The 16,160-nt window shown below is 36.6% G+C and overlaps 1 protein-coding gene across 7 annotated transcripts in view; it reads right to left on the reverse strand.

Annotated features, from left to right (window-relative positions):
* The window catches only part of GRIA4 (glutamate ionotropic receptor AMPA type subunit 4), a 364,116-nt gene extending 352,003 nt beyond the window's left edge, over positions 1 to 12,113 (reverse strand). For 2 of the 7 annotated variants that reach the window (XM_014851333.3, XM_044752553.2), the window contains exons 1-3: positions 11,716 to 12,074; positions 11,082 to 11,259; positions 9,745 to 9,903 (exon numbers count right to left, since the gene is read on the reverse strand). In XM_014851333.3, the coding sequence (XP_014706819.1) occupies positions 9,745 to 9,903; positions 11,082 to 11,169 (247 nt within the window). In that variant the 5' untranslated portion in view covers positions 11,170 to 11,259; positions 11,716 to 12,074. Of the gene's footprint in view, positions 1 to 9,744; positions 9,904 to 11,081; positions 11,639 to 11,715 lie in introns of those variants that run through there. The other 5 variants (XM_014851334.3, XM_014851335.3, XM_014851330.3 and 2 more) reach the window with 4 other exon arrangements.
* Positions 12,114 to 16,160: the final 4,047 nt, after the last annotated feature.

The raw sequence follows: 16,160 nt of genomic DNA on the forward strand, positions 1-16,160 counted from the left end.
TCATGGATTTAATTATATAAAAATTTAAAATGTCTGTATAGCAAATGACCTCATAAGTAAAGCTATAAGCCAAAGGCACAGTGGAAAAATAATTGGCAACATAGATGACAAAGGGTTAATTTCTATTGTACATAAAACACTCCCACAAACAAAGAAGAAAACATTAACAAAGGAAAAGAACAAACAGTTAACAGAGAAAGAGTTACACAGACCTTATAAATATAGGAAAATATTCTAAGCCTCACTATTAATCAAAAATATGCAAATTAAAGCAGCAATTAGGTGTCATTTTCACCCATCAGGACAAGCGAAGATTCAAGAGACTGATAATGGCTAGTGTTGGCAGGTCACAGAAAAACAATTATTCTCACATCCCAATGGTTGTAAATTTAAATAACATTTTGTTCCTGAGGAGGAAAAATTGACAATATCTATTAAAAGAAAACATTCCAGGAATTAATGCTACAGGAATATTCCAACAGGTACATAAACAGTTTTACTGCTATTTTGTTTGTAATATCAAAATGTGGAAACAACCTGAATGTTGATCCAGACGGCTTCAGTACATTTATCACAGCAACTTGGCATGATGACATATTATACAGGAGTAAAAGAAAATGAGATAACTCTTATACGCTGGCAGAAAACGTTTTATGTTAAATGAAATAAACCATTAATAAAATATAGGTATACAGTGATATTTTTATTAAATACTTTTATTTCTAGATATATATTAGTATCTTATGTTCATTGCACTCTTTATGTAAGTCTACAGAGATAAAAAAAAGAAGTCTAGAAAGATCTGTAGACCACTGTTTATTGTAATTATCTCTAATTGGTGGGATTATAGAATATTTTGACTTTTTAAGATCTCTGAATTATTTGAAATTTTCACAAGTATATGTTTGCTTTGAAATAAAGATAACAATATGAAAAATGGAAAGAAGACAGGGCGTGATACATTTAAAGTTACCAATGAAAAACTGCTTATTTTAGAGTAAGCTTATAAGCAACAAAAACAAGAAAACACTGATTATAGCTTATGGTATAATTTTTCCTATATCTGGAGAAATATAGTGGCTTATGCAAAGAAAGCATCAAATCTCAATTTTTTAAATCTTTTATTTCTAAGATAACATTGAACTTTTTATTGATGATGCCAGTAGTTTTCTTAAGTCTAAGGTAAGTGATGATACTATGAAGACTGGATTGATTTTGACTTGGGGTGATGCTCTTTAAGACAGTCATCACTATGTTTATTTGGAATCCAAAAATACGTAAAAGAAAACCTTAAAGAAAATGCATGACAGCTAAGCAAATCCTAAAGTAAAATGCTCAGAAAAATATGCTTCGAAATAGCTGTTCTTATTCTGAAATCAAATAACACTTCTATAAAAAAATATGTAGGTTGGACAACTAATGAAGTAGCCAACACTGTTTGCATAACATTTAAAAGAGTCGTTTAGTCATTTTAACAGATGGTGGTATTTATGACATGAATTTGGCAATAGAAAGTAATGGGGGTGTCCCTGTTGAGAATTCTTAAATTTCTGTGATGCATTACAAATCACATAGAACAATCATGTCCAATGTCATATGCTACACAAATTGGGGTAAATGAAAGTTGTTAAAGTAAAGAGATAGCTGTGAGAAAAACATCTTTCTATTTAAATTAGGAGTTGTCTAGCTATTGTCACACGGAGTGATGGCTAACTTGTGGATTTACTAACAAAGATACTGTAGTATGAATGACAGCAAAACTAACTTTAGGATCTGATGCCCTGGATACTTTCTGGTTAGGCAAATTTTCTTATCTATAAATCTTCAGTTTCTCCACATATAAAATGATAATAATAATAATAATATTTATAACGCTTGCTTCTTAGAGTTGTGTAAAAATTGAGGTAACTAACACAAGACCCTTGGCACAAAGTGCCCATTTTAGCACCTATTGTTATTATTATTGGAGGAGTGAGTTTCAAAGAACAGGGAGTTGTCAGCAATGTCAAATCCTGCAAACTATTAAGAGACAATGAAGGCTAAGGAACAACAACTGGATTTACTAATCTTCACGTCACTGATGGCCTTCAAGAACACAGTGTTCCAGGAGTGGTGACGGTAAGGGAAAAGGCAAATTGTGATAAAAATAGGAGCTAATGTGGACTATGTAGAACTTTTGATAGTAAGATAAGGAATAGAAATAATAAGATGACACTTTGGGAGGCAGACGACCAAGCCAAGCATTTTTCAGCTAGGACACACTGATTATCTCCTACATCAAGGGTCACGGAAGAAGCTCGTGGAGATGGATTTTATGGAAAAATTCCTGGTTAGTTTCAAGAATAAAATCTGATTGGCTTCTAAAATGATGAAGGTAGGGAACGAAGTGCTGGTTTTTTTAATCTAATTTATGTAGAGCTCCATTAGGGCTGTAGTACTGGGCCTTTTTCTGTGACTGGAATTTATTGAAAAGCTGTTTAGACTCTCTCTCTGTAAATACACATACACACACACACACCATGCTCAAGAACACACAATCTTGCATATAATTAGAAGAATTCACTGACCTCTTTAATCCATCCATGAGCCAATCTTCTCTCCGAATGGTCCATAGATCTCACATAAAGTTACCCTCTCTTAGGACTTAGAAATAATTTTGGACTTAGAAATAATAAAAATGAATTTAGACTTATGTATGTAAATTAAAATTAACAATTCAGTGACGAGTCAAAAAATTCCTATGAAATATCAACAAAATATATTTATTCAAAACAAATTTTTTCAACATATAAACAGAAAATATAAATGACTCTTGAAATGTTATGATTGGCTCAGGAATAAATGCTTCATATAACGCACAAAATGTATACAACTGAACTTAATTGAATACCAATTATATGCCAAATATTTTTCAAACACTTTTCTAACACTCATAAGATTTATATATGGTAGGTGTTATTTCCCTGTGTTCACAGAAGTAGAAACTGAGGCTCAGAAGTGTTAAGTAACTTACCTACTAATGGGTTGCAAATTCAAGCCCACCTGATTCAAAAGTCTAGAGAAGACTCTTTCTCCCTACCTCTACATAAAAGATAAGGATATTCTAGGCCATTATATAGAAAAGAGTATGTATTAAGAGAATCTATGTGGGGTTTAATAAAGGCTGAAGTTTTTTCCTGGTCAAAATGCAAAAGAGCGCTCTAAAAGAAAGACAAGGAAAGACTGATGTTAAAGATGTTAGAATTATCCTTGCAATTCATTCTTTAAATTCGGAAGCCTTTGACAAGGTTGATCACTATTTACTTGAAACTCTCCCCACCCCGTGGCTCCCGTGAAATTACTCTTGCCTCATTTTCCTCTGAACTCTCTGACCCATTTTCCTTTAGTCTCCTTTCCTCTCCCTGTCCCTCAAGTATTACTATTTTCTGGGATTTTGTTCTGAGCAGTCTTTTCACTGCTCTTGCTCTCTCTGGGTGATCTCACCCACGTCCATGGCTTCAACCATCACCAAACGTCTGTCCTCATTTCAGACTGAGGCCCTGGCACTCCAGATGTACATGTCCAACTTTCTACTGCACGTCTCCATTGGGATGTCTCTTAAACACCTCAAAATCAGTACATTCCCACTAAATTGGCCCTCCCCACTCAGATCTGCTCCTTCTCCTGTGTGTCCCTTCCTACTCGACGGTACCACTATCTAATCATTTGTCTTGGATAGAAATAGGAGAAATCATCTTTAATTCTTACCATACTTACTTTCCACCATCCCACACAGGCATCCAATCCATCACTAAGTTCTGTTAACAGTTCTGTATTCTGGGATCTCTGTGCTTTTCTCTCTCCTCAGTGCTTCTACATTTATTTAAGCATTTATCATTCTAAATTGTATTACTTCAAGACTCAACTGCTGTCTTTTTTTCCCACTTTTTCCTCCTTCCAATTCATTCTCCTTCTTGCAATCAGCCTGTTCTTTGTAAAATATAAATCTGATCATATTACTATTGTATTTAAATCATTTAAGGATCCCCTTTTTTATTCAGAAGAGTCCCCTTAGAATACGGATCTACAAAGCTTCTCCTTTTAACACACCTCTCCTGCCCCTCATACTCAATACTACAGCCATATTAAACCATATTCAGCAGTTCAACCACATCTGCTGCTCCCAGAACTTGGTGCCTTGTCACATGCTTTTCCTTTGGCCATGCCTTCCTTACCCCCTCCTTTTCGAAGGACTCAATTAGAGCTTTAACACCCAGATCAGGTGACATCTCCCCTAGGAAGCCAGGCCAAGTTTGGTGTTATTCTCCTTCCTGTGTCTATCTCTGTAACAGCACTCTGTTTCTCTATCATAGCACCTTATCTCTCTATACTGTAATAACTGACATCAATCTTTCTCACTGGACTAGCAGCTCCTTGAGGGCAGCAACTACTCTGATAAGTTTTTGTATCCTCTTTTCTAACATAGTGCCTTAAGTACAGTTGCCCTTGATACATATATTTAATGAATAAATGGATATATTAATTATCTAATCTAGTGAATGAATGGATGAAGTCATTACATAACATGACTTCAGTCTTTGCTCTATCACTCACTGTCATCTGATTAATGAGTAAGTTGCCCAGAAATGTCTTGCCCCATTTTCTTCAAAATGTTGCAATTAAATTAGAAGAAAAGATAAATGACAATTCTTTTTTCTTTCGTAATTCAAATAATCTCAGTATAGATGTATTTTCCATACCCTATGGCGTCCTGTAAAAGTATTAGCATAGAAGTTAGAAAATCTGGGTTCAAACCCGCTTTGCAGCTTATTAGCTACATGGTCTTTGGCAAGTCAGGTGACTCCTTTGAGCCAAAACTGGCTTAACTATAAAATAATGACTATCTTCTCAGACTGTCTCACTCTAAGATTAGCTTGAGGTCAAATAAAATCATGTATATGAAACCAATTTAAAAACTATGTGTTGCCTTAAATTATAAGATGTATTTTATTTATTCATCATTTTCAATTTCTGAACAAAAATAAAATTCTATAAATAATATATACACATATTTCCTAATGTTAACACAATACATGCAATTTATACGTATTTCTTCTTTAGGAGGAAAAACTATATTTCCAGTATATATGTCTACATATTTCCTCTTTGGGAAATAAACACTTGGAAGAATTTAGACTAAAAAAGTTTAAGGAGTTTTTCTAATACTTTTATGGAAGCTTAATCCTGTGACAATTCTGAAATACATCAATGCAAATTATGCATCATCCTATCATTTAAGGGACAAACCATAGGAATGACTCATCTTTGTCATTAATTTCATGATGGAGAATTAAGAGGAAGAGAGAAAGAATATTATAAAACTAAAGAATTATTTCAAATCAACATAGAATCTTGTGATTGATTCAAAATAAGGAAACTTGACAGTGACAGTAGAGTCACGTCACTCATTTTCCTAAAAATAATCAAATACCAACTAGCATTTGATTCTAAAGCATCTCTACTAACAATTTTGCAGATAAAACCATCAGAATTTTATACTTAGTATGTTTATTATATCAGCCCAATGTAAACTCTTGGAATGTCTTTTTAGGGCTTCATGTCCCTGAAAGGGAAAAAGTTCAGTATTTAAACATTGTTGAATTGTAGCCCAAATATCATATTTTTTAGTACTCAAATTAAGAGTTTTTATTAAGTACCTACTATATAAGTGGAAATGCCTGCAGAGTCTATTGGATACAGTATCACATTTTCAATGTGTTTAGATTAACTAAACAAGTATATACCATCCTACTTTACAAGTGGCACTCATCCTGGATAGAGTACCAAGTAAAGTGGACACAAACACAACTAATATTTAACTCAAAATAGTACAATTTATTTACTGTTACTTGGGTGTAACATCCATTCTATTTGTAATCGCTACAACTTACCAATCCATCATGTTTTAAAGCACTGAATAAATGGATTTTAGATAGAAAAGGAGAGTACTATAAAGACATCATTAAAAAAATACTAACCAATTGTTTCTTCCTGACTTAAAAAAATTGGAAATATTCTATGAAATTCTTTTATAATTTCACCAAAGTTACAATACATAGGTACCTGATATATTTTATTATATATTTCCTATTGCCTGTCTGAAATTTAAGAGTCATTTCAGAAACTGAATATTTGTGACTGCCTTATTAAAGGACCTGTTCTTTTACAAGATTTCTAGTGTAACTGGACTAAACTAATAATCTCAATATCTCAAATATTTTTATCTTTTAGAAAACTTGGTGATAGACTACTTTAGTATTTTGGTTACTATTTCTGGTCAAATTTAATATATACTATCCTCCAAACCAAAAATCTCTGGTCATTAACTACTGGAAAACTATAAGAAAACAGCCTGCTTTCAGGTTGTCTCAAATGTTTTGCAAAGGACATCTCTAATTTAACTAGCATGGCTGTTTGCAAAGACAGCTATTTTGGGTCAATTGTATATTTTATTAAAGAATATTGCTCATATTGAATTGATTTTTAAAAAAGCCATTTTACTAAACCTCTTACTTTGGATAGACCACAAGAAAAAATGAATACTTTTAATTACATTTTGAAATGTGAATACTTGGGCTATTTATTACACCTGTACTACTTTTGTTATTGAAATAGGTCATAACTTTATATTACCTGTATTTCTTATAATTTCAGTTTTGAATTGAACAAAGTGTGACTTTCCAACAATGTGAATAGTTCAAAAAGGAAAACGATGTTTTAACTCAACCTTACACAATTATTGTTGAAAATAAAATAAAACTATATGCCAAAATTATACACCCCCCCCCCCCCAGGAACTTTGGATTTATACCAAAAGTGATAAATTTGAGTTGATCAGGTTTAGACGTGTGTAGTATGTAAACTCCATAGATCGAATGTTTAGGTTTCTCAAAGTATTCTTAGAGCGCTAAGCTAATTTTGAGGCAGAAGAATAAGCATTAAATTATATCTGTCCAACAAATGACCATACTCTTTATTCTTTAATATGCCTTTTTTGTCTTCTAGTATACATTCCATAAAATAAACATATCCTGTTTAATGTATCTGGTTCACAGACAAACTAGATCCCGCAGTTTTACAAGGATCCATTGCAGGAAAGTCACAATTAAAATAAACCTAGCTAGTCATATATTATATCTTTATATTTAATCCAACATGAAAAATTTAAAAATCCATTCTGCACCACTGTGAGAAATAAGTTCCATGTTAATTCTCCAGAACACTATTTTTATCCTTTGTACCCAAGGCACAAAGTTTGATATATGAGGTTGCCTCATACTTACTGCTTAGGTTTCACCTTTAATTAGACTGGAAAATCACGCACATATATGTTCTCAGTCAATCAACTCAACAAACATCAATTACCTGACCTCTGCTCTCTGACAATTGATTTTTCCCAAATTCTTCTTAGATTTGCCTTAAGGACATTTAGAATACTCATTTGTCAAAAAAAAAAATGTCCTTTTCTTCACTAGAAAATGTTTTTTCCTTATTTACAATTTACATTTTTTTGAAAATATTGTAAACATATACGCAAAATAAATTTACAGAAAAATACTATATTACTAACACTGTGTTACATTTGGATTCAAAATTAGCAAAGTTTACTTAGTCTCAATTTTTTCAATCCTAACACATTAAATAAAGAATAGCATATTATCCATATTTTATACCTTTCTCTACTGTTTTAATCTATGTTCAGCTTCTTATCAATTTCCCATGTTTACAGGACTTTCCCAGTAATACTTCATTGTATATGGCATTTTCATTACGTAAATAAAATAATACTAATTCAAATTATCCTGAATGAGATTAATAAATGATATGGAGGAAGGAAGGATTAGCGCTTTATAGTTTATATAGCTGGAAGTCATAATACAAACTTTAGAATACTTAAGAACTTAACTTATAAAAGCAAAGCAAAATAAAACTAATATATCTGCCACTTTTAAAAAAGTCAAAATTTAATAACGAAAATTAATATTTAAATAGTAATTTACTGTTGACAAACTACCTTCACATATATTTCGATCATAAATTATTTCTAAACTTAGGAATGCTTTTGTTGATAGAATCTCAGGAGAGACATAAGAAAAATATTTAAATAAATAGATAATATTTATGTTCTAAAGAGTATACTTTATATTTAGAACTATTTGAAATGTTGACAACCTTTTGAAAACTTGGAAGACAAAACTAATAACTTATAAAATTTGCAAAAACGACTATCCACAAACCTAGCTCTGAATTTATATGCATTTCCACTTAAAAATAACTCTCTACTGCTGTAAAGTAATACTGATTTTGTCACTAAATACAACAAAGAGTTTTTTAATCAAATAGTGCTCATAGGAACTACAACATTCCTGCAAAATAATACCATTGTTTCAGTTTACAAAAATGTCAAAGACTTTGACCTCCTTATGAAATCAAGTTCTAAAATAAAGTAATAGTTAGATGCCAAAAATTAAGGAAAAATGATCATGTTATCTGTTAGATGAATTGATGACAAATAAGTGTGAATTAAAACAATTAAATTAATGAAACTGATATCCTCCAAACATTTAAAACTCTTTGTTTTCAATTTCACCTGTTTGTTCAGCACACTTTCTTGTACTGAGAAGACTTTTAAAATTAAAATATACTCAATTTGATATAATAAAAATATTCTGCAATTCAGAGTGAACAATTTATTACTGTTGTGGAAAATTTCAGATAGAAACTATTCCTATATATATCACATAATCTATAACCATTATCTTAACATAAATTTTGAGCAGTAGTTAATTAGCATGTAAAGCTGAGGAGATATTTGAAACATGCATTTCTTTCAAGAGTGAAAATGCAATATAAATTCTATATTGACTGATTATACCTTAGAGAATTAAATTAATACACAGTTGATTGCATTATTTTACATTAAATTATGCAGTATTTTGGTGGGAGAGCACCGTACAACTGTTTTATTAAGGCATTTGGTGAGGTCACCCGGTTAGTTTCATTGTGTGGGGTAATAGATCCAGCTGGGTTGGTTTGTGAATTCAGGTGGATGGGAGACTAACATGATTTGGCACCAAGGTAAGGATTCATGGAGTTATATCCACAGGATATATGTATTACGTGATAGTAAGAGACATTTACAACCCAGAATATAAGAGCAGGGCAGCCTCAAGTGACATCACCAGATCATCTGCAGCGTCAACCAACCGCCTCAAACATATATCCTCCACACCACAGCTCCCCTCTCTTTCTCTCTGTTAGCAAAGCTTCCCTTGCCTTCACCAGTGTAACATAGCATGTATCTTCTTTAAAAGCAAGCCATATGCTTACTCAAGAGAAAAGCAAATAAGAAAAACCGAAGCAACAGAATAAAAAACTAGATTGAGTACAATTTTCACTAACTTGACATTCAGGTGACAAGATTAACACTGAAATGTTAAGGGAGAAGTTAACTTAATTATCCTGACCAGAAATGAGGGGGGAAAAAAAAGAAGGAAGGAAGGAAGAAAAAGAAAGACAGACCAGCTGAATATCCCTGAGTCTAAACCTTGTTTTTAACTCTGATTTGCTCTGGAAGCAGCCAACAGTGGGGCTCTTGAATTTCTTTCCAAAAAAATTAAATAATCATAACAATAAAGAGGAAGTGGACTCTATTGCCTCATTTCAATTCTCTTCTAATTTATCCACAACTTATGTTTTACTTACAAGCATTCGTTACAGCAAAACTGTTGGCTGTCTCAATGTTGTCCACATGAGGTACCAAATTAAAAGGAGCTTCCGACGCATTGGGGCTGGTGTTATGAAGAAAAATTGCCAATCGAAAAGCAGTGTATTCCTGATCTGTGTTTCGGATGAAGAGACCACCTATTAAAAACAAGAGGAAAAGTACATTCAATGCTTCCTCCTGTAAATGTGATACCCACCCCAAGTGCTGTCAAATCCACTGTCATTCAGCAGCACACACAATCAAGGAGCTATCCCTGCCACAACCTGGGAGACTGCCCTTTGTCCCTAAGGTGCATGCTTAGTATTTTAGTCTTTAGGACAGCTCAGCTTTTTTCTGTCCCAATTCGTCACGATCACAATGACCTCTGAGACCATGTAGTGTGTTTTTCCTTTCTCTCTCTTGCCCTCCCCATGATTCCCAGCACACTGCTACATCAGCTAGCTCATGGGCATTTCTCTCTAAGATGCAGGCATATGAACAGAAAAGGGGATTTGCATTAAAATGCAGACAGGCAGGGATGTGATGACATGCAGGGAAGAAGGAAACCAGAAAGGAGACATGAACTTTGTTTTTCTGCAGCTCGTGGACTCAGTCTAATTAGCTCCGTTATGTGCACAGTCCACGAGAAATGATGCAGTGTTGAGACTGAGCTTAGCTGGAAGAAATTCAATAGCTGCGTCCCATTAAAAGATAGGAGAGAATAGCAAGAAAAGCCAAGGATGGATAGGGTCCCTGGAAATAGAGTCGAGACGGAGGAATAAGGGCAAAAGATTCACAAAGAAAACAAAATAAAAGGAGAAAAGCTTCCAGGGAAGGGATCTAACTTTGGAATCGGTTAACGGGTAGCTAGACAAGGCAAGGGGGTTTGGGTGCAAACGCTTTTTTTTGCCCAGTGTCTTTCTGTGATAGCGAGAAAGCTGCGGCGTCCAGCATGGGAAGAAGTATATATTTTTTTAAAACAAACTCGACATCCCTTCGTGCTCTAGAGAAAGGGATGAAAAGACACACCACATAAAACGTAATCAAATCCCACGGAGGTTTTTTCCAACTTATTCCAATCCTACTTAAGACACTTGAGCCAAAGGCGAAAACAGGAGTCTGGGCTGAGGACGGATGGGTGGGCAGTTCTGTGAATATTCCAACAGAACCTGCACTAAAGAGGCAGTTTTTTCGTAAAGGGGAGAAAGGAAGAGAGAAGCAGAGGGGAAGGGAGCCGCCGGAGGTTTCCCTGAATTGCTCATCACCAACTCATTTAACTCACTTTCGGATGTCTGCCACAGCACCCCCATGCACACCCCACCTGAGCAGACCTTACCTATTTGCACGCTGCTCGGAAAGGCTCCCATGGCGAGTCCCCAAAATCCAGAAAATAACAAGACAATCTGTCTGCAAATAATCCTCATCTTCTTTTCTCCTCTCCCTGGCGCGCGCTCTCTCTCTTTCTCTCACACTCTTCCTAAAGGCTGTTCAGAGAGGCATTGAAGACGATGGCGCTAAAATTAAAAACAACCAAAAAAAAAAAAAAAGGAAAAAAAAGGAGAGAGGTTTGGGTGGTTTATGATTGTGACTATTTCCCTTTAGCAATCCATCGCGAGCTGCCAGCTTTTTCCCGCAGTCTCCATAGCCCTGGGAGAGGCTTTCTGTCCGGCTGCAAATGTTGCACATGCAAAAGATGGTGGTGGAGCGTCTAGTGGCTGCTCGCAGGGATGAGACATGCGCTCTCTCTTTGCCTCACTTGCTCTCGCGCTCGCCCCTCGCTTTCTCACATACACACAAACACTGGCGCCGCGGCCGCCGCACGCGCTCCCCAGCTCGCACCCGCGACATGCCCCCAGCCTGCGCCAGCCCAGAGCATAGCTGCCCTCCTCGTCTTCCCTCCCCGAGCGCGCAGCACTCTCTCCGTCACCCCTGGCCCCCCGCTCGGCAATCTTCACCCCTTGTGTGCTCACCGGAGCGCCCCAGTCTCTCCGACGCTCCTGAGCCAGTCTGGATACAGGTTTTTTCCCCTTCTCCTCACCACTCACTGACTCCCTTCTCTCTTCCTCCCCGTTCGCCGGGGGACCTACTCTGGGGATGGGCACCCCCAGTGCCCCTCTTTCTGCTCTCCAGGCGCCTCTGCTTCCCGGCTGCGCTTGGCAGGAAATTGGCCCGCGGGCCAGGTCTGCAAGATCAGATCAGGGGCTCTGGGAGTTTGTATCTCCCATGCCCCCGGCCCCCTGCCGCATCCTTGCGGGCTCGCGCGGGGAGGATCGGCTGCCTCCCTCCCCTTCAGCCCTCGCCTTCCCTCTCAGCCTCGCCCTCTGCTGCCACTGGGCTGCGCGCGGGGGACTCCGGTCCTCGCTGCAGCAAAGATTTCTCACCAGCAAACGGCCTGGGAATCTGGAGAGCCTGAGACGGGAATGGATGAGGTGAAGGGGCTCAGGGAGGGAGAGGAGGAGAAAAAGGGGCAATGGGCAGCTCCGGGCAGGTCTAAGAGACTGGGACCAAGGAGGAAAGAATTGGAGGGGATAAGGCTGGGGAAGAGATCCAGAGAAGTTGAAACATCCTTGGAAAGAGAGTAGGATAGAAAATGTTAATTTAAATAACAAAGTTTAGGGTCATGAACAGGATGGGGAAGAGACTGAGAAATGAAAACTGAACGGGGCCTCCAATATGTTCTTTGAAAGGTATGAAGCAGAACTAAGAATAAGAACTGTGTCAAGTATAAAGTAGTAAAAGTAATTAAAGACTCCTTTCTTTCCAGTCGCCCTTTCAGGAAGACACTTTTCGTCTGCGCTGTGGCCCACTTCAGGAGTAGACAGGACACAGTTCAGGGGCTGATGAAGGCGGATGAGAAGGACAGTAGTTGGGGAAGTGGACACAAGTGGCTAATAGAAAAATAGGGCATTTTTCATGCACATCTTTTCTTACCTGGGGCTCTGGAATACTCTCTCTGCTTCATGTCATTCTAGGAAGACTGAAGCGCTGCATTGATGATGTTGTAGTCGTTTTCACTGGATAGAAGAAAATGAATTATCCCAGAAAGTTTTAGAGCTGTGGTGTCACTTCTTCTCCAGGGTCACCTTTAAGACTTCATTTCCCCTGGCTGTGTCTGTACCACACCCAGAGCGTGACTGTGGTGGCAATGCTTGACAGGTTTCTGATTTCCTCTGTACGGTGTGAGGTCTTCTAATCTAGACAGTAGAAACAATCGCCTAATTCCATTAAACTGTGAGAGAGAAAGTGTTTTAAATCTTCACGGTTCTTTGGATGCCGTTGGTTAGATTGTATCATTTTAGAGCCTAGAAAGTTGGGTCACATCGATTTGAGCCAAGCTTCTGGGGAAGCGTTAGGGAGAGAGATTCTCCTTCAAGGTTAAGGAACCCAAAGTAGTGTCTCCCATTACATTTTACAAAAGACTTCAGCAAGAGTCTGTGTTTATCTGATGTGGTATTTGGAAAAAGAGGTGAGTGGATTGATTAGTGTGGAATTCTTACAAGGGTCCCACCTGGTAAAGACTTTTTTTGGTATATATGCTACCTTTACTCCTTCGAGTCTCCTTTTATTCCATTTCACCAATTATCTGTGTTTGTAGATGATGTTTAATAATCCCTGCTTGAACTGCAGAGTGCTTTTTCTGCAGAGTGCTTTTTTTTAAAATTCTGAATTTTGCTTTTAAAATCACATCTTTTTTTTTGTTTATCTCCTTTCCTGTTACATTTCACCACAGATTGTTATGACAAAAAACAACCTAATTGTGAGTAATTGAATTACACAAATCATACATTTGTCATTTCAGTTTATAAGGCTTTAGTCTTGCAAGTCAAGTGGGATTTGAAATGTTTTGCTTTTTGTCTTTTCTGTCACTGTAAAAACCAAGGCTGTAAATAATATCATTCTGTTTCTCTTATAAGAAAATAACAAAATAGGCCACATAAAATTCAAGTTGAATATAAGTTATATTAAGATTTCAAAGCCCACCAAATCTTTAAACTCATCACCTAGTTGGCCAATGAGTGAAGCTCTGCCTAGTTCACAGAGGCAATTATTAGCTTCTGTTCTTCTCAAAATTGAAAGATTTGAGCTTTCATATGACGTAATGCCATCATCAATATAGATGCAGGACAAATTTTATTTTTCGTCTAACCATCATGATGACGCCTTGGATAATAAGACCACAGATGACGCGCCTGTATTTTTCCAAGATAGTAATCTTGTTTGTTGAATTTCTATTTTTCCAGTTAATTAAAATCTTCATCCACTTTATCAATTTAAATTACCTTTCTCTGTATGCTCTCTCTATCTCTACGTTTATTTCTATACATATAGATATCTTCTCATATCATATATGTCTTTCAGATGCATCAAAAGGGACAAAGTTTTGGAGCTGGTTAGGAAGAATTGGCAAGTGGGCTGGGGCAGATTGTGTCCATTCGTAAATACCAGAATGATAATCAACAATGCAAAGACGAAACAGTGAAAAATAAAAGTGTGGCTGGAAATGGTAGAGCCAACACCTGTGCTTCTAATCCTGAATGTCTGTTCCCCTGACCCATTTTATAAATATGACTATGCTATACCTCCTTTTATCCCAAGTGTGAATTTACATACAGAAAACACTTACTCGAGCCTCTCTTTAGAGCATTTGTAAAGGCAGAGGGAGAATATCCTGCCACATCAGTATAAAAAATTCAAAAGATTTTTACTAACTGAGAAAACCACAGACATGTATGTTTGATTTTATTGTTTTTGTATTATTCTAAGTAAATACTTTCACAATTTTCTGAACTGAAATTTACTAATATGTTAAATAATGGCATCTTACTAGAAGATTTCTAACATTCTTTCAACTTCCCAAATCTCTGAACCTGTAAAGTCAAGTCAGCCAGCATTTGTGCAGTTCTACTATGGGAAAGGTCCTGATGCTGTGGGGAATCTACAGATGAACGTGCCACAACCTTGGACTCAAAACACTCGCCTAGTGTGGCAGAATGTGATCACATAGTTTCAATGAATCAGTATCAAGGAGCAGAGGAGAAATAGCACATGGAGTATATCAGGGAAGGCTTGGTGGGGATTTTTCAATGAGAAGAGATAGTTATAGATAGATATAGCTTTCTAGGTAGAAAACAAAAAGTCAGGTTGGACCATTAATGGAGCATATTGCTTGGGATATTGAACCTTACTCTTTGGGGAACTGTCTAATATATATACGTACATATATATATTTGACAGGGTAATAGTATAATCAACTCTGACACTTTTAGAAAGGGAACATTTTTGGTAGTGGGTGTCAAGGATGGTTTGGTGATGCGGACTAGGAAAGGCAGGAGCTGAACTAGTCTATAGACTGTCCTTTCAGAAAATCAGGTGAAATGGGACTGGACTGGAATAGGACAGTAGGAAAGAGACAAGATGAGAGAGAGAGGAGAGTTATTGCTGAGACAAAGCTGACAGGGTCCACTCACCACTGGTTGGGGGTCGTGGAGAATGAGGCACATATTTAATATCAAAGATATATCCAAGTTGGAAACTTGAATGTTCTGAAAAGGAGCTGTAGTAATCAGAAGGTTGGTGATATCTTCAAATGGGAAAAGGAACTTAGGAAGAAGAGCAAGTTTGCTAGGGAGCAGGCTTTTCATCAAATTATTTCTACACAGTTACATATTGAGCACCTTCCACGCGTGTTTGTGTTCACTGTCTAAATGTTTGAGGTATAAAGGTGATCAAAGCAAAATTCCTGCTATTATTGGAAGATTCCTGATGTTTATGAACCCTCACTAATGTGTCAGGAAGTGTGCTGAGGCCTTGCATATATTACTTGACCTACAGACAAATTTAGGTATCATGTTGGTTAGAAAACTCATGTAAAGGTTAAAATTCTTGCTCAAAGTTATGTTCTTAGTAAATGTTAAAGCCAGGAGCTAGGGAGAAAACTCAGGTCTGTCTGATTTCAGGGACCATGCTGTCTTAATTAAAGCCTGCTGAGTTAATGAGTTTAAGGTACAATGAGGGGTCTGGATGCTGAAAAGTAAACTGGAAGAATCCATAACATTTAGAAAAGTAGTGTGGTCTGCTTAAGAGACCTCAGGCTTTTAGAGTAATAATAAATGGGCTCAGATTATAAGCCCCTACCTTCCTGTCTAGATTATAATGGATATGGTACTTAACGTTTCTGTTCTCATAGGATATATATAAACTTCCAGCACAGTTCTGGCACATCATAGTCAATTCTTATTAATAAAGAGTTGCCAAAAAAATGTTACCAGGGTTCCAATAGAGGGAGGCACAGAGTCCCATGTGAGTAAAATAAGAAGTCTTATTTTGATTTTGAGGAAATTCAGGAAGAACTCACAGAGAAAGAATGTGAGCTGAATTTTTATGGGTGTGGAGAGATTGTCGGGTAGAGAAAAAA

The sequence above is a fragment of the Equus asinus genome, chromosome 20 (assembly GCF_041296235.1).
Source record: "Equus asinus isolate D_3611 breed Donkey chromosome 20, EquAss-T2T_v2, whole genome shotgun sequence".
Taxonomy (NCBI): domain Eukaryota; kingdom Metazoa; phylum Chordata; class Mammalia; order Perissodactyla; family Equidae; genus Equus; species Equus asinus.